This window comes from Trifolium pratense, linkage group LG3 (assembly GCF_020283565.1).
Source record: "Trifolium pratense cultivar HEN17-A07 linkage group LG3, ARS_RC_1.1, whole genome shotgun sequence".
NCBI lineage: Eukaryota > Viridiplantae > Streptophyta > Magnoliopsida > Fabales > Fabaceae > Trifolium > Trifolium pratense.
Window position 1 is genome coordinate 49,940,060 of NC_060061.1, and position 23,516 is coordinate 49,963,575.

At 31.2% G+C, this 23,516-nt stretch overlaps 3 protein-coding genes across 3 annotated transcripts; 2 read left to right on the plus strand and 1 right to left on the minus strand.

Moving 5' to 3' along the window:
- Positions 1-711: 711 nt before the first annotated feature.
- LOC123917513 (protein PELPK1-like) lies at positions 712-1,880 on the plus strand. Its single transcript, XM_045969257.1, has one exon. It carries the CDS (start codon positions 803-805, stop codon positions 1,613-1,615), a length of 813 nt encoding a protein of 270 aa, XP_045825213.1. The 5' UTR covers positions 712-802; the 3' UTR covers positions 1,616-1,880.
- A 2,251-nt stretch (positions 1,881-4,131) lies between these two features.
- LOC123917514 (F-box/kelch-repeat protein SKIP11-like) lies at positions 4,132-5,268 on the minus strand. The gene has a single exon (XM_045969258.1). It carries the CDS (start codon positions 5,266-5,268, stop codon positions 4,132-4,134), a length of 1,137 nt encoding a protein of 378 aa, XP_045825214.1.
- Positions 5,269-17,626: 12,358 nt separating this feature from the next.
- LOC123917516 (protein PELPK1) lies at positions 17,627-18,969 on the plus strand. The gene has a single exon (XM_045969260.1). It carries the CDS (start codon positions 17,718-17,720, stop codon positions 18,657-18,659), a length of 942 nt encoding a protein of 313 aa, XP_045825216.1. The 5' UTR covers positions 17,627-17,717; the 3' UTR covers positions 18,660-18,969.
- Positions 18,970-23,516: the final 4,547 nt, after the last annotated feature.

Below are 23,516 nucleotides of genomic sequence, written 5' to 3' on the forward strand. Positions count from 1 at the left end.
TTTCAAGCAGTAGAGTTATATGTGGATTCCTTAGTAGTTGTTCAAGCTTTAACAGATGATAGCAAAGGCAGCCCTTGTGGAAGTGCTATAATTCAAAAAATTAGAAAGCTTCTTGGATTGGATTGGGAGGTCAGAGTTCATCATGCATATCGTGAAACAAATAAATGTGCGGATGCTCTAGCTAGTATTGGTTGCTCCATGAGAGCTGGTAGTAGTTTTTATAATGTTGTCCTGCTCAGCTGAGTAGTTTGTTACTTGCTGACTTAATGGGGATAACCTCTCCTAGATTGGTTTCTTTGTAGTTTTCCTTGTTGTTGGGTTTTTAAACCCTCTTTGAAATAAAAAAAAAAATAAATAAATAAAATCTTTGACTCTCTTTCAAGTTTCAAGCATCGGTTGCTAACAAAGTATTAGAAAATTTCTTGCTAAAGGAATTATATATATTATAAGTACAAACATCTCTAGTAATCCTGGCTTTGAGATTGCTTTATGTTTGAGAACATTGACTTTCAAGTTTCTAATGCAGATATAGGTTAGTTAACCAACAAAAAAAAATAAAAAAATTCTAATTAACTTTTTCATTATGGTATACTCATATAGGTAAGAAGTTGAACTAATGATACTTATATGTACACACTTGCTTACACATTTTTTAGTCACACACAATTACATCTATAAAAACCACACATATAACATATGTAGAATACACTACAAAGCATTTCAAAATCATTAGCATAGCAAAGAGCACCAACTACTCTAATTTATTTTCATCAAGTTTTTCTCATCAGCTTTGGTTAAAACCATGGCTTATATTGGTTTGTCGAACACCATTTTTCCATTTGTGATACTAGCTATCTTATTATCAAGAAGTAACACAATGGTTGCCGGGGCACGCAATCTTCTAGATTCAAACATACCTCAGCTTCCAAAATTTGATTTGCCATCTCTACCAAAGCTCGAGGTTCCTACGATTCCTGAATTACCTAAGCCAGAAATTCCTAAGGTACCTGAATTACCAAAACCAGAGTTGCCTAAAGTGCCTGAATTTCCAAAGCCCGAGCTACCTAAGTTTAATGTTCCAGAATTTCCAAAACTTGAGCTTCCTAAAGTCCCTGAATTGCCTAAGTTCCGTGAATTGTCCAAACCTGATCTACCTAAAGTCTCTGAGTTGTTTAAGGAAGAAATTCCGAAAGTACCCGAATTGCCAAAGCCTGAATTACGAAAGTTTAATGTCCCTGAATTGCCAAAACCAGAGGCTCCTAAAATCCCTGAATTGCCAAAACCCGATTCACCTAAAGTCCCTGAGTTGCCTAAGCCAGAAATACTCAAGGTACCTGAATTGCCAAAACCTGAGCTACCTAAATTTAATGTCCCTGAATTACCAAAACCTGATATACCTAAAGTCCCTGAATTACCAAAACCTGAGCCACCTAAAATCCCTGAGTTACCTAAGCTAGAAATACCTAAGGTACCTGAATTGCCAAAGCCAGAACTGCCTAAGGTGCCTGAATTGCCAAAACCTGAATTACCTAAATTTAATGTCCCCAAATTACCAAAACCTGAGTTACCTAAATTTCCTGCATTTCCTAAAGTTGCTCCAACCACCACTCCATAAGTTGGAACTAATCCTTTCATTGCATTGTCTCAAGTAATTTATAATTTTCTCCTATATACGGTAGTTCCTAGTTCATGTTGTATGATGTGTTTGATATGATTTATACAACTTTTCAATTCAGTATTTTATGTTGTAGACTACAACCATATATAGGGGAGAGACTGTTATGGTTTAGTTTGAACCGTATACAGATTACTTTTAGTTTTAGCCACTTTAAATTGATTGTACTACTATTTACTTATAATGTGTGTGTTGTTGCATTTAATCATATTGGACTTCTAGCGAAGAAATTTCTTGTATTTTTCATATTCAAAGTTTGAGTTGATATTTTATTTTGTTTTATAAAATTGAATATACAACCTTCAAATTTAGGTTCCTAGTTTTTGAGTTGGTTGTTCTCACATAAATCAATATCAGCACATTTTGGTTGCAATAAGGCGGTCATGTGTGATCCTAGTTGGTGTCATTCGATCCTAACCCATAAATAATAATAGTAGTAGTAAAAATATTATTCATATTAATTTAAATAGGTCAGTCTAATAGGCTAAAAGACTTTTTTAATAGCCTGCAACCTAACCTATTTAACTAGATAGACTTATAAAAAACCTTCGGTTTACTCTATTTAAATAAATATGTTGGTCTGACCTGAGGCCCGGTAGGCCGGCCTGACCTATTCCCACCTCTAATTGCATTGTCTCAACTCTCATGTCATTTATAATTTTCTTCTATATAGTTCCCAGCTCATGTTGTGTGATGGCTCTGTGATATGATTTATACAAATTTCCAATTCAGTATTCTATGTTGTAGACTACAACCATAATAAGGGAGTGATTGTTATGGTTTAGTTTGAACCTCTTATTAAAATTACATATTACTTTCAGTTTGAGCTTATTTAAATCGATTATTGATGGTTTTACTCTAAAAAGTTCTTCATGTATCTGTTGGTGAATTTAATAAGATTGTAATTTTAGTGTCGAAAATTCAGTATTTTCAAATTCTAATGTTGTTTAAGCTTATATTTTATATTATAAAATTTAACTAATATACAATCTCCAAATTTAGCTTCCTAATTTTTGATTTTTTAGAAATCTTTCACTCTCTGGACATAAAAGAAAGAATTTGGTGGTTGGTTTCAATCATGTTAACACAAAAATCTTAGAAGTACCGAAGACATCACCAGACATGTCTCTTGATCTCTTTTACTTTGATACACTTCTTGACATGTGTAACAAAAATTGAATTTACATGATTTCGTCATTACAACTATTGTGGTTTGAAAATATGTCATGTACCTTATTCACCAAACTGTGAGAGAGAGATAATCTATATATTACTGTACATAATAAGAAAATAATTAAAATTCATATTTAAATATATATTAAGTAGGGTCGGTCCCGACTATTGGGAGATCCGGTTTAAAAATTAAAACTGGACCCTATATAAAAAAAAATGTTAAAAAATTTAAAAGAATTATCCTTTATTTAAATTATAAGTAACATAAGAAACATCCAACAATGAATTGGTTCAAGTAGTACGAGTCTTCGACCCTCAAACATGTGGTCATGAATTCGATTTCATGGCTCATGCTTATGAAGAAAATTTGGTTGGAAGGTGAGAAAATTTCTAATCAAGAATCTTGTAATTATTATAGGATCTTAAAATTAATCTATTGACTAGCTACATCTACTATTTTATAAATACTAACAATATAGTCATGTTATATAGGACTTCAAAATTTTGAGTTGAGGCCTCCAAAATTTGGAGGCCCGATGTCATCACTCACCTTGCAACCCCTTTGGGCGGGCCTGATATTAAGAAGTCTCGTGTAGTCAAACACATCGCATTTTTTTAGTTATACTTATAGTTTTAGTCAAAATATATGATGCATAATCATAGAATATATAAAAGAATAAATTATATATAATAAAATTAACATTCACTCTCATACAAGGCACACTTTTTAGGAGAGTCAAACCTTTTTGTGGTATGTATAAAAGAAGTATAGTCTTTATTGTGTTTTGTTCTAATTTTTTTTTTTTTTTTTTTGCAATTTCAACTCATGGTAGCATAGGATTAATTGTGCATTATCTGTCAAAGAACATTTGCTTGAAGATGTGAAAAACATTGAAGATATACTAAAATTATTAACCAATATCTTAAGCTTTTAGAAGAGTTGATCCTTGACAAATGACAACTATAAAAGGATAAATTGAAAGTAAATAAAACTGAGGTCAATTAGAATTATGTATTGCTTCAATCAAACTTATGGATACAAGCATTGCAACCCAAAATGTACCATGAACTCAAATTATTTCCCCATGCATACACAATATTCCAAAAGACTCAATCTAATGAACAAAGGGGAAAAAAAAGATAACATCAATGAAATTTCAAATTCTAAAGATTGTATATATCAATAATTTTCAAAGAATCTAAAATTTCACCAAAGAGAAAGGAAAAAATAATCCTATATGTTTGGATTTTTATTTCAATCTAGAAATCAGAAAACAAGCACCTCAACATCCCATCACAGCACAATTATACACAAAGTTCCCTGATTGAACTATGGCAAGTAAATTCCACTGTGGTTCGCCTTCGTCTACTACCCAAGCATTGACTTCTGTTACCATTTCACCCTGATGACTAGGACCTCCAATGACAACTAGCTTATCTCCACATGATCTAAAGGCCATTCCCCATCCATTTACCGAGGTTACTCGATCAGGAAGGCTTCCAATGGTGACCCATGAGTTTTTATCTTTAACATATCTTTTTACTACATGTTGTGCATAATCAGCAGCAAATAATACATTGTTTACAACAGCAATTAAAGGAGGTGCCTCACCACTAACTGGATTTGCACCATCTCCTCCATTTCGAGATGGGCACATGTCAGGTATTTTGCGCCACTCTCTTGTCTTCAAATCAAACTCCTCACCACAGGTTAACTGTGTTGTTTTGTCAACTCCAACCCCACCAAGGACATAAAATTTTCCATCCATAAACACAGCAGAACACATTCTCCTTGGTGTGTTCATGTCTGGAAGAACCTCCCAAGTACCGGTATCTGAATTATAAAGCTCAGAAGAGCTCAAAATGTTGCCATGTTGATCACAACCACCAGCTAATATTGCTATTTCTCCGAGGCTTGCAGAACCAAACAAACATCTTGAAGTATTCATGTTCATTCCCTTCACCCATGAATTTGTCAGAATACTATACTTATAGATGGAATGGCCCGTTATTTCCCTTCCAAAAACAAGAAGCTCTGTACCAACAGTTAATGATTCCTTGTCTGAAAGCATAAAACATATACTAGAACTCATTTTAGGCAATTGCATCAACCGATTACGATTTGGATCAAATGCCTCCCACTTAAGGACATCACAAGAAAAGTAAATCCAATGTTCAATTATTCCCATTTCCCGTCGAAGTTGATACAATTGTCCATTCTTAATTAATGATCGAAAACTTTGGTTCAATACAGCAATTGAGCCATAATCAGATCTTGACAATCGAACAAGACAATTGAGGGAGACATCATAATCGAGTCGAGGAATAAGCAAACTTGACTCACCTACATGTTTTTGGACATTCTTCTGTTTGTCCCCTTCTATGGAATCGTCTAAAATTTTAATTGACTTTCTCGACATAGCTTTTTATTCTTCTAGTTCCTTCAAATCATAATAATTTATAAGTCAATTGAAAAACCACAATCAACAAAAATATTTGAAAAAAACTCCATTAATTAAATATTGAATGTAAAATCACATGCACTCTTTTAGGATATAACACAATTCACACATGAATTATAGAAATTGATGAACATCCAATAAGCAATACTAGCTCAGCCATAACGATAATCAAAATCAAAACAATAATAAGAAATGAGACATGCTGCCCTAAAAACGGATATTTTTCAAAATTAAATGCTTACACACAAGCTAGCATATAGAGTTCGTATAAAAAAAAGAAGATATTTTTTTTAAGAATCAATCAAATGAAAAACAATTATTCGAACTATGGCGACATGCATACCCAAATTCAAAGATTGAAAAACACCATCAAAACGAAGAAAAACGTGTATATTTTTCGTTGTTATGAATCCTATACATGCCCTTTTTTTATGTCATTTTATATGCCTTAAAATTGTGGGAAAAAACTCAAGGAAAAAAAGGACGAGACAAAAAAAAAAACGAATTCTAAACAAATTTTTTAGAAATTAACCTGAGTGTTTTTCAGCTTGAGGGTACTTTTGGATCTCTTTCACACTCCCTCTTTTTAGAACTTCTCCATTCTGTGCGAGTGATGATTCTCAATCGTTAATATTAGGTATTGGAGTTCATAGGTATTTGTTAATATAATCATTTAAATATTGTGATAAAAATACTATTTTTCAAATTGAAAAATTGTGGTCAAAGTCAAATATTAAATTTATGGTAAAATTGTAATTATAATTGTAAAAATTGGTCAAATTTTTCAGTCAAGTATAAAATCTTTAGTCAAAATATATTTTCCTTAAACATTAAATTTAATTATTAAAAATTGTAATGATAATTATTAAAATACTATATTCAAGAAATTTTATGTAAGTAAGAAAAATGTAGTCAAATATGTTACATCTTTTAATTATACATATTACAGTAAAAAAAAAATTATACATATAAACATACATTAATTACTCAATCAAAATATCCAAACATAGTCTTAGAGCATCTCCAATGGTGGTATCACTATGAGTATCATATATTACTAATAAGTGATTCCTACAATGCTATGCAATATTTACGTAACTCATATATATTTTGCTCCAATGGTGATACCACTTTGGATATTAGTAACAAGTGGTTTCCTCTATATTTATTTTTTTAACTTAATTGATGTTACGATACCTTAAATAAGTACCGTATATATCATAAATTTTGATACTCTCTATAAAACTCTAATTTTTTTTAACAACATATATATATATATATATATATATATATATATATATATATATATATATATATATATATATATATAGGGTTTGCTAACTTAGACCCACCTAAAAACATGAAGGTCTATGTTAGCAAAGTGCACATTTTCACTTTGGACAAAAAAACCTTGACATTTAGTTATTTTACACTAGAAAATTGAGGGTTAGTTAGGTAAATTTTATTAAATGTTGGTGCACTCATTTGCTAATTTACACCCATTTAATTATAAATATATGCAATCTAAATAAACAACATAGGAAATAAAAAAATGACAACTTAAGAAAACATGTTACTCAACTTTGAAAAGGTGCACCTTGCTAACTTAGACCTTCATATTAAAACATCAAATTAGTTTTACTAAACTACCATTGGCTTGAAACTATATTAAAATAGTAAAAAATGTGTTTTGGTCTAAAGTGAAAAGGTGTACCTTGCTAACTTAGACCTTCATGTTTTTAGGTTGGTCTAAGTTAGCAAACCCCTATATATATATATATATATATATATATATATATATATATATATATATATATATATATATATATATACACACGTATAATTAACCTATGAAATTCTCTTTGATACTCTTATTGGAGATGTTATTAAAGATGGTAATGACAATGAGAATAGTTTTTTTTTTCTTTCACGGTTTCTTATATTTCAATTTCCCAAACCATGAGGGATGACAAAAGATTGAATATTTGGACTATTAGTAAAAAAAAAGAATTTGGTTCATTTCTTTATGCTAGCAGTGCCTCATGTTTAGGTTTAAAAGTTACTTTACGGAAAATGTTAAACAGTGCTTCGGAATACTGGTTAAGGATATAAATATAGAAAATTTATCTCGGATATAAATATAAAAAATTTATCTTGCAAATTGTGCATTAAATGTTTTAATATGTAGAAAGCCATTCTCTCATCATTACTTTTATCATTTGTTTCCTTTTTTAGTATGTTTAACTAGTGTCAACATGTGCATGACCCTATTATAAATCATCATAGCTAAAAGAAAATTAGCATGCTATAACTTTCAAGTTAGAGCAACAAACATATCGTGATTAGGTTTTCCTCATTATTATCAATATATTGACTCTAATTAATGAATATTTAGACAAAATATATATATACTAAGAAAAATTAGATTTTAGTTCATAAAAAAAAAAAAATTAGGTTTTTCTTACATCAGATACATTTATGTAAAATATTTGTCGATTTTTTTTTTGGAAAATATATGCATAGTTTAATTTTTTTTTTTTGAGTAGTTAAAGAGGGCTAATGCCCAAAAATAAAAAAACTATAGAGTTACATAAATATTTTTAGGCATGCAAGCCCCATATACATCACAAAAAAGAAGACTCGAAACCACATTAGGAGGGATCTCTGTAACATGAACGTTAAAAGAATCTATAGAGAAGCTAAAATTAGATACCAAATCAACATTTCTATTTCACTCTCGCCAAGTAAGATTAAACTGCACCAGTCAGTTCAATTTTAAAAGCTCTTGAATACGGCGCACCAAGGTAGGCGGATTACCAATGATTTTAACTTTCTCCAAGACGATCATGTCAACCAGACTTTTTGAGTCACTTTTCACTTGAAGCAAGCTGCATTCCCAAGTACATTTCCCACATTTCGGCGGTGAGAGTTTCACAAGTTCCTATTTTGCACGAGTATCCTTTAATCCATCTGCCATCCGATTTTCATCCAATGTAATTATATATAACATTGATTAACCCTAACAAACTAACCAATGACTCATCATTCTTCTAAATCTTTCTAAGAACAAGATTAATCACCTAAACTTAACCAATGTATCTTATGCCCTTTCACTCAACCTGAGGCTGATCCAGGATCTTGGGTCAAGGGGTGCAAATTTTTTGTACATAGACAAAATGACAAAACCATCATAAACTTACACACAAGTGCGAGAGATGGGGTTCTAACAATTTAGGCGGTTTTTTTTTTTTTTTTTTTTTTCAGTTAAACTAGGACTTACGGATACTAATATTAAAGTATATGTGTGCGCGTGTTTTTTTTTTTTTTGCTTGAGCAATCTGATAAATTTTTTAAAGTATATATATTTGTATAAAAATAAAATTTAATCATAATTACTTGAAAATTGAAGGAAGAACATTATCAATATTATTAATATAATATCGAGTATGTATATTTTCAAGCTTTACTAAGTGGCCTAGAGTTTTAGTCTTACAGTTAACTCAGTGGATTTTGATTTAAAGCCCAACGAAAAGGGGATTGTTGGTATTAGTATAATGAAGCAAGAGAAAAGTTTTTGGGCCAGTGGTGCAAATTAAAGTATTCAGGATGTGCAAAACAGCAATAACATAGAATAATTAGTGTAAATTTGAAAAGTCCAGGGTGGTCATTTTCACACCCTCACTGCTGAATAGATCCGCCCCTGACTGATTCTCTATTGAGACTCAGAGTACCCAAACTAAGAGCAACTCTAGCACTGGTACTTTGAGGTAGTACGCCAGCCTAGAGAATAATTTTGGACGATATTTGCTAAAATTTATTGTTGGAGTACTCCAACGTGTCACCGTGCTTTCAGTATGCAACAACACTTTGAGCAAGATTTCATGGTCATGTGACCCGTATAGTCTTTTTTTTTTTTTTTTGACATACGTATGACCATATGGTCAGTCACATGTACATAATGTTTTTATTATTTATGAAATAATTACAAGAATAAAGTTGTACCATTAGAGCAAAAATAAATAAGTTGTTTCAAGATTTTTTTTTGATAAGCAAAAATTTATTATAGGGAGTACAAGGGGTACTCAAACCCTTACAACAAAGAGCATTAAACTAAGTGCTCAGAATACAAGACATATGATTTAAACACTAAAAAGGAAAAGGAGTACAAATCCTACGGCCATACCGACTAGTGAACCACAACCAAGAATGAAGTTTGATTGTCTCCAATAACGACGAAACATCTGGTATATTGCCCTTAAAAATTACTTTATTGCGAAGATTCCAAATATTCCATGTGGTTGCCAACCATACCAAGTATCGAACACGACTTTTGTCTTTCATTTTGAACAAATCACCAAATAAAAGAAAATGATCTCTACATTCGACTCCGGTTTGTAACGATGTCCCTAACCAAGATAAAACTTTGTTCCATACTCCCTTACTAAAAGGACATGAAAAGAAAAGATGTTTTTCGTCCTAAGCTTGTTGAAAACAAAAGATGCATGATAATTCATGATGATTAGTCAAAATACCACGGTGATGAAGAGCTGCTCTTGTTGGTAATTTGTCTAATAATAACCTCCAACCGAAAATATTTACTTTCGAAGGAACATCCGACTTCCAAAGGCGCTGAATGGCCTCGAGCACATGAGCATCTTGAAGCTCTACCAGCCGCAGGTCTAATAAATACGTGTAACAGGATTTAACTGTGAACAATCCATTCGAATCCGGAATCCTGCGCCACTGATTGTGATTATTGTTGTGAAGGGAAAAACCATCGAATAGACCTTGTAATTCAGTAAGCTGTTGTGCTTCGTTCACACTAACCGATTCAGACCAATTCCACCTCCATAATGGCACTAAACCATTTCCTCGCATACGTTCAGAAACCTTAACATTCTTGATCGCTTCTTTAGCATACAAATCAGGAAAAAGATCACAAAAGCCTGGTTTCCGTACCATTTAAATTGTCAAAACCCAATGTTATTACCGTTACCGACGCAACAACTAATATTGGATTTAAACCAACTATCACTCATCCCGCGCCCGAGACTAATAATATCACGCCACCACAAAGAGGATTGTGCACTAGGCGTAATATCAAGACCATTCAACAATAGAGAAGGTAGGTGACCATAACGGTAACGAAGCAATTCAGCCCAAATTTCATTATCGTGATTCAAAAAACGCCACTTCCACTTGCTAAGCAAAGCCAAATTAAAGAGTTCGATATTTTTTACCCCTAAACTACCTTTCTCCTTAGGTAAACAAATTTGATCCCATTTAACCTAGCATACCTTTCTCTCCTCTGCACCACTACCCCACAAAAAGTTCCGCTGAATTTTCTCGATACTTTTTAGCACACAAAGTTGTTGTTTCAAGATGATGTGGCTCTAATATGACTCATAAAATAACATTTGTAGAATTTACTATTGGAGGTGCTCTAAGAAACAATTCAAAACAGCTCTGCATTGCAAACCACTTAAGTGCAACTCTTCTTTCCCAATGGCAACCACAACAGAGAGAAAATGTGAGGACTGTCACCAGAATCCGCCACCGGATTGAACTTGTCACCGCCAGGATCAAAGACAGTTACTAGAGGTGTGGTTGATCGAACTAAGGCGAACAAAAACCACTCAAAGCTTTTTGATGGAGACGGGGGGATTTAGACACACCCAATTTTCGTCTTGTTAGATAATATGTATTGAGCTTATAAGTGTTAAGTGTTATTGGGCTTATAAGTTTTGTACTTTTTAGTATTATAGTCTTTTAGGCTTTGTTTGAATTGATGATATATGAGATGAAATAGAGTGGTATGTAGTGGTATGGAGAGAGGTTCCGTTGTTTGAACTCTTTAAAATTGAGTGAAATGAAGTGATATAGGATGATATTCATTCCAGCCCATTCGATCATTTTCTCTCATTTTTCTCCAATTTGGGGTGTATAAGATGAAGTTTAGTGACATGTTGCTTTCGCTCTTGAACACAGTCGTATTTGTTTGATTGTTGAAATGTCAAGATTGGAAATAGCATGGATGCAAGCTCTCTTTGGGAATGAAGTAGTAATTATAACGAGGGGAATTATTGGCATTGAAATTTGCGTATGAGTGTGGTGGTGAGATATGGTTGTTGATGTGATGGTGGAGTGTTGAAGTAGGTTGGGGTGCTCGCGCTTCGGTCTGGATCAGTTTTGAGGTAAAAATTCATTCGATTCAAAAATAAATTTATTCGCGTTTCGGTACGGTTTTGGATGACAAATAAAAAAAATCCGATCCAATCCAATCTAATTTTATGCGGTTTAATTTGGATCGGTTTTTGGATATCCAAATTATAAATTATAATTTTTATTAAATATTAATATTATAAAAAAAACACTACAAAATAATAGTTTGATTTTTTTGACGAAATAAATATTAAGTTTGATGTATTTGTTTATATTTTTCTTTTGTTTACAATCGAACCCAGAACCTATAACGTACTACCAAAATCTCTCACCACTAGATCAAATCTAGTGGCTTAAATATTAAGTTTGATGTAAATATAAAATATAATATATTAAAAATTAAAATTTTAGAATGACAATATCAATTATATTTTAAACATATCAAAAAGTAAAAAAATAGATTAAATTAAACTAACAAATAGTATTAACAAAATTTAAAATGAAAAAAAAATAACTTGATGTAATATATATTCATACTAATAAAATGATAAATAAGTATTAACATATATGTATGCGGTTTGCGGTTTGGTTCAGTTTGGATCGATTTTAAAAAATCAATCTGAAATCCGATCTGATCCGGTCCAGCAATTTTCACAAAAGGACATCCAAACACATCCAAAAATATTTGGTTTTTTGCGGTTTTCGATTTTTTTGGATCGATTTGCGATTTTTATTTGAATTGGTTTGGATTTGAGCACCCTTAGAAGTAAGTTGATTGTTTGTTTTCATTTAGAAATTTAAATTGGACCATGAACAAGTCATTTTTATTTGGTAGATAGACAAAATGACAAGTCATTGAAAATTCACACACACAAAGTAGAAAGATGTAGTTCAAACTTCAATCATAGCGCTTGGGCTAACAATTTTGACATTTTTATCAATTGAGCTAAAATTTGTGAACGAACAAATCCTATTTTAGTCCCTAACAAATTGTCTCCGGATACTTCTCTTCATATCAAATGGGGATATATCCATCTTTTATCTTTGTTTTTTCGTGTTAGATGAAGTAGTAAACACTACTTAACATTTAAACACACAATTGCAAAATTTCAAATTTAAACTCAGGTGAAAATATTCAACCTAATAATATTGACATTTTGAGTCGAGATAAACTTTATAGACTTTTTTATCCCTTGTACTTGTAAATGTAAAAACTTAAATTTACAATGGTATACCTCCGTACAAGACTATAGGGGGGGTCTTTCTTGTTTAATTTATTTAATTTCTCATTCAACACATGTCTTTAGTCAAGAAAAAAAAAAGTCATGTCTCCTAGTTACTCAACAAGGTATGGGTGTTGATGGTGGTAGGATGATAGTGATTGTAGGGAGAGGAATCCATGACAAAGAAAGCACCAATTTTAATGAACATTTTTTTAATTAGTTGTTCATGGAAAGAGAATATTGTTAAAAGAGAACATTCATCTAACAAACTAACTTTCTTCATTCATTTTGCTTCATCCAAATGTCATTACATATAGCATTGATTAATCCTAATAAACTAACCAATCTCATCATTCTTCTAAATCCTTCTAAGAACATGATTAATCACATAAACTTAGCCAATGTATCTTATGCCTATTTTATTCTCGTTGATTCATTACATGAGTGCACTTGTCTATATGTTCAACCATCTTCATAATCATGTAAGTTTAGTCGATCGAACGTTAAAAATCATATATATAATCTCATTTTCAAGTCTCATAAAATATCAAACAATGAGAATAGTTTTTTTTTTTTTTTTTTCCTTAAGATTCTTATATTTCAATTGTTCAAAGCATGAGAGATGACAAAAGATTGAAGTATTTGGACTTCATAATTTAAGTTCAATTCTTTAAGCTAACAAGGGCCGCATGTTTAGGTTCAAAAGAGACTTTATTATAAATCATCATAACTGAAAAAATTAACATGCTATAACTTTCAAGTTTTTTTTTTTTTTATAAGCGCTATAACTTACAAGTTAGAGCAACAAACATATCTTGATTAGGTTTTCGTCATTATTATCAATATCTTGACTCTAATTAATGAATATTTAGACAAAACAAGTACTCCTTCCGTTCCAAAATATAAACAAAAGTGAGTCAATAAATTTGATGTATATTTTGTTAAAGATTTGGACCAAATTCATCCACTTTTGTTGACCAACTTTTGCTTATATTTCGGGACGGAGTGAGTATACCCTAAGTTACATCCGATACATTTATGTTAAATATTTGTCAAGAAAAAATATTATGTAAATACATGCATAGTTTAAATATTTTTCTATTTGTGTTGTTAAATATTTTTAAATACATGCATAGTTTAAAAAATTATGCAAATACATGCATAGTTTTAAAAAATTATGTAAATACATGCATAGTTTAAATATTTTTAAATATACAGAAAAGCAACATAATTTATTTCTGCTATGAACTGGACTTTTTTATTGGGCCAAACTCAATGTCACATCCGTCGGCCCAATACTACATCTATTAGCCTATATAAAGAATTCTTCATCACTTAACAAGATGTGCCTCACTCTAATTTCTTTAACCTAGCCTCAAACTATACTAAATTGTTTTCTGCAACTATTCCCTCTCCAATGTTGTATTCTCCACCTCAGATTCTGTTCTATAACTTAGAACATTCTTCCACAGATCTACTTTTATTGTAAGTTTCTGTATTCTCTTCTCTTATACTCTTCGAATAAAATCTGGTATTTGCTCAGAATAATTTTCAATCAATACGTTAATATTTTTTAAATGATTAACAACAATAGTGATAATAATACTAATGATGTTTACTTATGTGTTGATAAATATACAATAATAATTGTGTCAAAAAAAATATTAAGAAAACAAGATGCCCTAAACATTATCCACTAATAAGTGGATTAACAATTGAGATATTATTGCCGTTTAAAAAAATAATTGAGATGTTAACTAACAACAGTATGTAATCAAATTTCAAATTGTCATTTCCTGATTTTATATGGCTCAATTATATTGTAGACCTGAATTGGTCCTATTATTTGAAACTTTTATATTTGAATTTGGATTTGTATTAGTTTACATGATATATGATATCTTTATTACACATATGATATATGATTTGTTTATGATTCTCTTTCTTTAACATTTTGTAAATCGTTGTAGTCTACCTTAGTACATCTGATGTTGAGGTGACTGTTTTTATTAATATAACTTATTTTGGCTTGTTAAAAAAAATACTAATAAGTTTTTTTTTGTTTTGTTTTATAATTATAGTATTTGCAATTTTACGTGTTTTATAAAGAAATAATTTATAAGAAAAGAAAAACTAATAGTATTTCCCAATATTGTAAATTAAATAAGGATATTTTATAAAGATATAATTTTGTTTACTATTTATAAAGATATAATTTATGCATTTAAAAGTTTGTAAAATATCTTATATTTATTAATTTATCTTATATTAAATATCTTAGAAGTTTGTAATTTATGCATTTAAGCCACTAGGTTTGGTCTAGTTGTGAGGGGTTTGGATAGTACACTATAGGTCATGGGTCCGATCATCGGCTCATTATAAACAAAAAAAAATAAAAATTGTCGACAACGAAATAGACAAAAAGTAGGGACAAAAAGAATATATGTTATGAAATAGTCAGGCCCACTTGTCTATCTAGGGGCCAAAATGAAAAAATCTTGACATTGCAGGGGGATAAACGGGAAAAAAAAATTCATGTAGGGGGGTAAACGAAAAATCCTTAATTTTGCAGAGGGGTAAATAGGCATTTACCCAATATTTATTTTGAACATATAGGCATAAAAACAATTTATTTCATTGAATAAACTATATTAAAATATATTTAGAACAAACAAATAAAAATATATTTAGAGTCCATATTGTAAATTAAAAATATGAAATTAATATTTTATTTATTAAAAATAATGTACTAAATATAATAATAAATAATATTCATTGTTCTTGTTCTAAATTCCAAAACTACCTACGTACTATATCTTAACATTGTATTTTCTATTTTTACTTATTCTACTTTAAAAAAATATTGTATTCTTATTTTTTGAATATACATTTTTTGGGAAATAAAATTTCTCGATTTATATAAGTCTAATGACTGGAGTCTAAAGAAAATCATAACAAATCTCGTTTTAAATTAATTTTTTGCTCATCTCATTTCTTTTTCTGGTTATCATACCATGGGAAGAAGGAAGTTGGAACTGCTTATATAATCATTAACCAAAGGAGGGAAACATTATGTAAAAGGGAAAATGGTTAGAGATTATATAAGCAAGTTTCAATTTTCTTCTACCCATGGTAGAGATAACAAGAAAACATGAGCAATAAAGTTAGTATGAAAACAAATGTTTGTTATGTTTTTCTTATGATTCTGGTTATCCGGTTTATATAGACAAATTTTGGCTTTATTCACAAAAAAGAATACAATTTTTTTAAGGCAGTATTATACATTACGATATTTAATAAATAATTTTTTTTGAGTAAATTTTACTCTTTTCCCTTAACAGATGGTTAAATTACACTATCCTTAACTCTCCCCTCTTATACAAAACATTTTGGAAAATATAGCAAAGAGCTAACCCCTCAACATATATATATATATATATATATATATATATATATATATATATATATATATATATATATATATATATATATATATATATATATATATATATAACCAAAAAAGGGAGAATAAATCAAAAAAAGGTTTACCAAGCCTATTTGCTTAAAAGCTATGTCTAATCACCATTGGGACTTCTTGCCACAAAGTAAGGCTATTTAAATTAAGACCAACATTAGCTAAACCATAAGTACAAGAGCTTTTCTCTCTAGCTAGAGATTCAAAGACGTAGCTAGAAAAAGATAAACCATAAGCACAAGAGGCCAAGAGCTTTTGTCTCTAGCTAGAGATTTAAAAACCTAGCTAGAAAAAGATAACTGGAAAGGAAAGAATGAAAATAGTAAACAATATTTTGAATCTTTGAGTAGATCGTGGTTCAAAACAAAAAAAAATAAATAAAAATCAAGGGGTGCAAAGTGCATAAAACATAAAGATATTAACCCCTCACTTACACACAACACCGCCCATGCCTCATATGAGGCTCAACCTTGAAATTAAGTAAATTTAGTATGATATCCCTTGAAATTTATGAGTATTTTGTGATTGATGATCACATACGGTAGAGTGTATGATACATGCACCGGTGCAATGCCACGATGAACCTGCTCATGTTTTTTAATGCAAATACTACTATATATCTTGCATAAGACCTACTATATATACTTTTAGGCATAAGACCTACTAATGCCAGTCGCCAAAAATTTATTTTTTTCACTTTTTAATACCTCAGTTTCTCTTAGATTTTTCTTTTTTTCCACACAAGCATGTCCCCTCACATATTTCTCCTCTAGTACCTTTTTGCAGAGGTTACATAATAAAGGAGGAAGGGAGTATTTTTTAGCCCCTCCAAAATATATTTTTTTTAATCCGCCACTAACAATAATCATATCTTCTTGAACAAAAACTCTATCAGTATGTAGAATTTTTGCAGCAGCCACGTCGTTAACAATATCTTTAATTATATGTTATCCAAATTCCGAAGTCGTGTTTGGATACAGAGAAATTTTCTCTCAAATTTTTATTTTTTTTTTAATTTTTTTCTCTAAATTTAGTCTAGTGATGAGAAATTTGGATAGTATGTATCAAGTTTTGAAAATAAAAAATATATTTTTGTTCTTAATGAACTCTGTTTTGAGTTGGAATGTGTACGCAATAGTTAAAATAATTAAGTATTGAATAAAAAGTTGAAAAATAATAATATTAGCAACTAGTACCAAGATCTCTAGTAATCTGTTTTGAGATTGCTTTCTCTTTGAGAACATTTGACATTCAAGTTTCAATGCAGATATAGGTTAGTTAACCAACAATAAAGTTCTAATTAAATTTTTCATTATGGTATACTGCATAGGTAAGAAGTTGAACTAATAATATTTATACGTACACAATCCCACCAACTCACCCTTGCTTACACATTTGTTAAGTCACACAATTACATCTATAAAAACCATACATATAACATATTCATAACACACTACAAAGCATTTCAAAATCATTACCATTGCAAAAAGCACCAACTACTGTAATATATCTTCATCAAGTTCTTCTAATCAGCTTTGATTAAAACCATGGCAGCCATGGCTTACATTGGTTTGTCGAAAACCATTTTTCCATTTGTTATTCTATCTATCTTGTTATCAAGTAGTAAGACAATAGTTTCCGGTGCACGCAATCTTCTAGATTCAAACATACCGCAGCTTCCAAAATTTGATTTGCCACCTCTACCAAAGCCTGAGCTTCCGACGATTCCTGAATTAACTAAGCCAGAAATTCCTAAGGTACCTGAATTACCAAAACCAGAGTTACCTAAAGTGCCTGAATTTCCAAATCCTGAGCTACCTAAGTTTAATATTCCAGAATTTCCAAAACTTGAGCTTCCTAAAGTCCCTGAATTGCTCAAACCTGATCTACCTAAAGTCTCTGAGTTGTCTAAGGAAGAAATTCCGAAAGTACCTGAATTGCCAAAGCCAGAATTACCAAAGTTTAATGTCCCTGAATTGCCAAAACTTGAGGTACCCAAAGTCCCTGAATTGCAAAATCCTGAGCTACCTAATGTCCCTGAGTTGCCTAAGCCAGAAATACCTAAGGTACCTGAATTGCCAAAGCCTGAGATACATAAATTTAATGTCCCTGAATTGCCAAAACCTGAGGTACCTAAAGTCCCTGAATTGCAAAAACCTGAGCTACCTAATGTCCCTGAGTTGCCTAAGCCAGAAATACCTAAGGTACCTGAATTGCCAAAGCCTGAGCTACCTAAATTTAATGTCCCTGAATTGCCAAAACCTGAGGTACCTAAAGTCCCTGAATTGCCAAAACCCGAGCCACCTAAAATCCCTAAGTTGCCTAAGCCAGAACTACCGAAAGTACCTGAATTGACTAAGCCAGAACAGCCCAAGGTACCTAAATTTCCAAAACCTGAACTACCTAAATTTAATGTCCCAGACTTACCGAAATCGGAGTTACCTCAATTTCCTGCAATTCCTAAAGTTGCTCCAACCACCACTCCATAAGTTGGAACTCTAACCTTTCATTGCATTGTTTCAAATCATTTATAATTTTCTCCTATATAGTTCCTAGATCATGTTGTATGATGGATGTAATATGATTTATACAAATTTTCAATACTGTATTTTATGATTGAACCTTATTAAGATTACATATTACTTTTAGTTTGAGCCACTTTAAATTGATTGTACTACTGCTTATTGTTGGTGATCACTGATCATATTTCCTTCATGTATGTATTGTTGTATTTAATGATATCAATCTTAAACTTGTATTTTCAAATTCTAATGTCTGAGTTGATATTTCATTTTGTTTTATAAACTCTGATGCCAATTGTAGTATCTTGAACACATTATTGTTCTTGATTTCACACTCACACTCACTATCGATCAATCTTGATCCAAGAAAGGAGAAGAAAAGAATAGAGAAACAAATTTAGAGAGAATTGGAAAATATTTGGTAAGAATTGATCAAGAGTTTCAAAATGATAGGCTTATTATTGAGTGATCAATATCTCATATTTATACTAAATTTCTTAGTACACAAAAGTCACATTCCAACTAAATCATACACTAACTAACTTTTCATAACGTCCCCAACTGACATAACAGAATATCAGAAAGTTTAAAAACTAACAAACTTGATAACTTCCTAGTTTAATGAGGCAGTTGACCAACTTATTTGGTTTACACTATTGTTATCCTGGGTTTTGGTCTAGTCCCCCAAACTTTTTTTATTTTAGTTTTAATAATATTTGGTTGGGGGTGCAGGGGTTTGCACTTGTTTGTTGCATCCAATATGTCAACAGATAACTTTTCAGCTTACAACATTTTGCAGACATATACCAGAAATCATAGTAAAATTTCCAAGTTTCCAATTAAGGTAGAATAAACATTTACTGTCAACATTTACTGTCCTTCCACTGAACCAATAATACTATAGCATAAACATTTTCATATATTTTAACAATTTCCGTCACTTGTTTGTTGCATCCAATATATAAACAACTTAGAGTCTCAAAATTATTTACTGTCAACAGAAAAACCTTTCAGCTTACAACATTACCAGATTTTCAGAATTGTGCATATGTTAATTCATGTAGACCAATTTAGCAAAGTATGACCAATTTAGAAAATTGTAAGCATGAGTTTTATTCATAAAAATGAAGTCTCCACATGCAAATTTAATCAACAAATTAAACTAGTGTTAAAAAAAAAACAAGTTCTTATATTGAGATTAACATTTTTTATATTTTAAAAATGTTGACTACATAATCCAGATAGTTTTATTAATTTTTGTTTCCTTAACTAGTATTTCGGAGACACCAGTTAATATTTTACTTACTTTCGATTATTATAGTTTGAGTTGAAGTGTGTAATATGGCTCTAAAATCTTTTGTATCCAAAGCCACTAATTAATGTTCTAAGTGTGTAACACAACATCTTGCCACAATTTTTGAATAATTTTCTATTATTTTATGTTAAGAAGTTTCACATTAAATGTGAGATGACCTGAACAAAGCTTTATAAGGGTGAATTAAGTTAAACTCTCAATTCTTTTTCAACGGTTTTAAAATTTTATAAAATTTTATTCTTTTTCGACGGTTTTAAAATCTTTTGTATCCATATAAAAGAAATGAAAAGTAAAAAACTAAAATCGCAAAAAGTAGTAAAGGAATAAAAAAACATTATGTAGCAAAAAGAAATCAATAGCAATAGCAAAGTTCTTAGAAACAGTGCCAAAAACTTGATAACCCAAATACATAGTTCAATCATCCTAATAAAAATATCTATTCATAGAGACTTTGTGTTGAGTATCCATTTCTTCCCACCATTGTGATTAGCTAAAATATTGATCTTTGAAAAAAAAAGGAATTTTTTTGATTTAGAAAATAAGTGATAAAATAAATAGACGTCTTAAGATTGTAGGTTGATAGAAATTTAGCAAGTGTACTAAATAGCCGTCAAGTAGTATAATAAAATCGTTCTTTCCGCAGGGATTGTTGTAAATCAATTGTAATTTGAAGACATACTCATGTAAATTGACATAAATTGTAAAAAGGGGGTTCTTGTTTGGTTTCAAGTTCAAACTTTTAAACTTTGGAATTGCTTTGGTGTTTAGATTGATGTAAGAAAAGCGATTGGTCCTTTTTGGGTCATCTAATTACTATTTCTCTTGGTAACGCCATGTATGATAACGAATTATTCAAATTAGTTTCATGATTTGATTAAAACACAATTGATTATGCCCAATGTCTTGGTAACATAATCCTCTCTCATGATCATCAATCCCTAATTTCTTAGTAAGACCTATGATCATGTGAGGAAGAAAAACTTTAATCTCTTAATCTCAATTAACAATCCAAAATTTCTTAAGTGAAAATTAATTGATCAATCGTTCCTAGATCGATGATTTATTCCTATCGTCATAGTAAAACAAATCATTGCAATCATCATATAAGTCGCGAATTCATACAAAGCATTAAGCACAAAGAACAATCAATAGAAACTAACTTCGTAATTCATTAATCATATCATATGACAATCACATAGTTCAAGATCAAAAGTAATTAGAATCACCTAAGGACCAATCATGAGAATTTAGCTAGACATTGCAAATTCAGAAATTACATCAAATAAAATGAAAGAAAGCATGATTACAAGAAGAATCTTGATGTGTTTCCACACTTGAATCCTTGCTTGGTCGCTCTTGATCCTCCAAAATCGCTCCAATAGCTGTTCTTTTGCGTAAAAATTCGATAATGATCCAGATCTGATGTTTCCTTTTTATAAAAATGATCAAAAGTAACGTTTTTTCCGCCTGAGGCACAGAATTTCCGCCTCAGGCGTAAAGAATTACGTTTCAGGCACAGCTTTTTCCGCCTGAAACGGCAAAACAGTGAGCAATCTTGGTTCTTCAGTGAAATTTCCGCCCCAGGCGGAAATAATTCCGTTTTAGGCGTAAAAATACTATACAATTCACCAATTTTCATTTGCTATCTTTCTTCGCATGTAGCTTCAAATCAATGTTTCATTCTTCATGATTTAGGTCAAAAACCTCTAAAAATACTTGAAAATGGTCTTTATTTCCATGTAATGACTAACGTCATCACAACCCCAAACTTGAACTTTTCCTTGTCCTCAAGGAATATCTCAATCTCTAGGAAAACAAAACACTACTTCAATTTATCTGGCTAAACAAACTCAAACCCAATCAAGTTAGACGTAATTTGCATGATATTTCAATGATCAATTTCGTCATGATTCAAGTACACACAGTTTCAAATTTAGGCAAAACAAAGAGCATCAAACAAAGATTGACCATACTTAATTTCTTCACACCCTCACCGACTCTCCTGTTTAAGGGTAATATAATCACTCAATCAACACATCATAACTAGACTACTATAAATTTGCAGACATTCTCAAAAATCAATCACCATGTCATGAGCACACACATTAGAGGACTTTTAAAGGTTATAACGTGGCCTGGTTAAAAGGTGGATGGTGACTTTTCTGGTAAGTGAGTAAAAAAACTTGAAATTAGATACCACTGAGTCGAACAGATACAACACCCCACCCTACTTTGTAAGAATTTATACTTAGAGAACAATTTTCTTTCACAAAATTCCTTTTTGTTTTCAAGAAGATCACCATGATTATTTTTTTTTTTTTTTTTTTTTTTTCTTCTCTTTTTTTTTCGATACTTCTTTTCTTGGTGAACTTTTGACTTTTTTTTCTTTCAAAATTTGGAATTTTTCTTTCATGATTTTTTTTTAGTTCTCTAGTATAGTATATCCACCCCAAACTTAAGTTGTTGCTAGTTCCAAAAGCAACCCCAAACTTAGTGAAATGCATTGTGCAAAAACCACTAAAGGTATCTAATTTTCCAAGAAAATCATTTTTTTTTTTTTATATTATTTTGATAACTTGGGTCAGATACAAACAAAACATTTTTCTTTAAGCTCAAAAGGGGTTAAACAACGGATAAGCAATGATAAGGGTGGCTAGAACAGGCTCAAGGTACCAAACAACTTGCCTCGTGTGTACATCACAACAATAAATCAATTAAAGAGAACATGCGCAAATTCTAGAGACATAGCTAAGTGTGGAATTCTCATAATCATCAAAAGAAATCAGTGTTTGGGCTCAAAATCTCACAGTTTTTGGCTGAATTAAACTATGGTCAATATTTGTGAGAGTCCCTAAGCCTTGCCTAAATCATCACTATGATGCATCCGAAACAATCAAAAACATCACAAATTCATATCACACATTTGGTCAACAATTTTGAATCTAAGATGATAGCCAAACAAATTTCAATAGTGTGAAGTTTTCAAAAAGACTAAAACATTCAAAGAAAACACAACGACTAGCTCAAGTACTTATTATAGACCAACATCAAGCATGCAACAAATTAAACAAAGGAATCATAATACACAGGCCAAAAAGAATCTATAGAGGAGAAGGACAGTAAAGGTGAATGGCACAAAACCTCAATCCTGCTCGGGCATGTTGTGATCATGATCAAAACGAGGTAGATTTCCAGGAAATTGCATTGATGAGGACCCTCCTTCATCTGGAAGGCCAGCTGCCCTCCTTTGGCGAATGTAGGTAGCACGGTTCCTTTCATGTGTAGCCGCCATGCTCCTAACTCTTTGATTGTGAGCTTCATCAAAATCATGCATTGTTGGATATCTCGGATAGAAATATGCCGGGACTTGCTCCCGGTAACGCATGGATGCTTGCCATAAAGCGGATGAAGTGTCATAGTGGTCCGCCATATCAATGCCCTGTTGGGTGCTCATGTCCATTTTCCACACCATGTCAGCAAGAACATTCACATCAAATTGCGGAGCTGGA

Coding starts and splice junctions, on each gene's coding strand:
- LOC123917513 (XM_045969257.1), top strand. CDS start 803: ATGGCTTATATTGGTTTGTCGAACACCATTTTTCCATTTGTGATACTA.
- LOC123917514 (XM_045969258.1), bottom strand. CDS start 5,268: ATGTCGAGAAAGTCAATTAAAATTTTAGACGATTCCATAGAAGGGGAC.
- LOC123917516 (XM_045969260.1), top strand. CDS start 17,718: ATGGCAGCCATGGCTTACATTGGTTTGTCGAAAACCATTTTTCCATTT.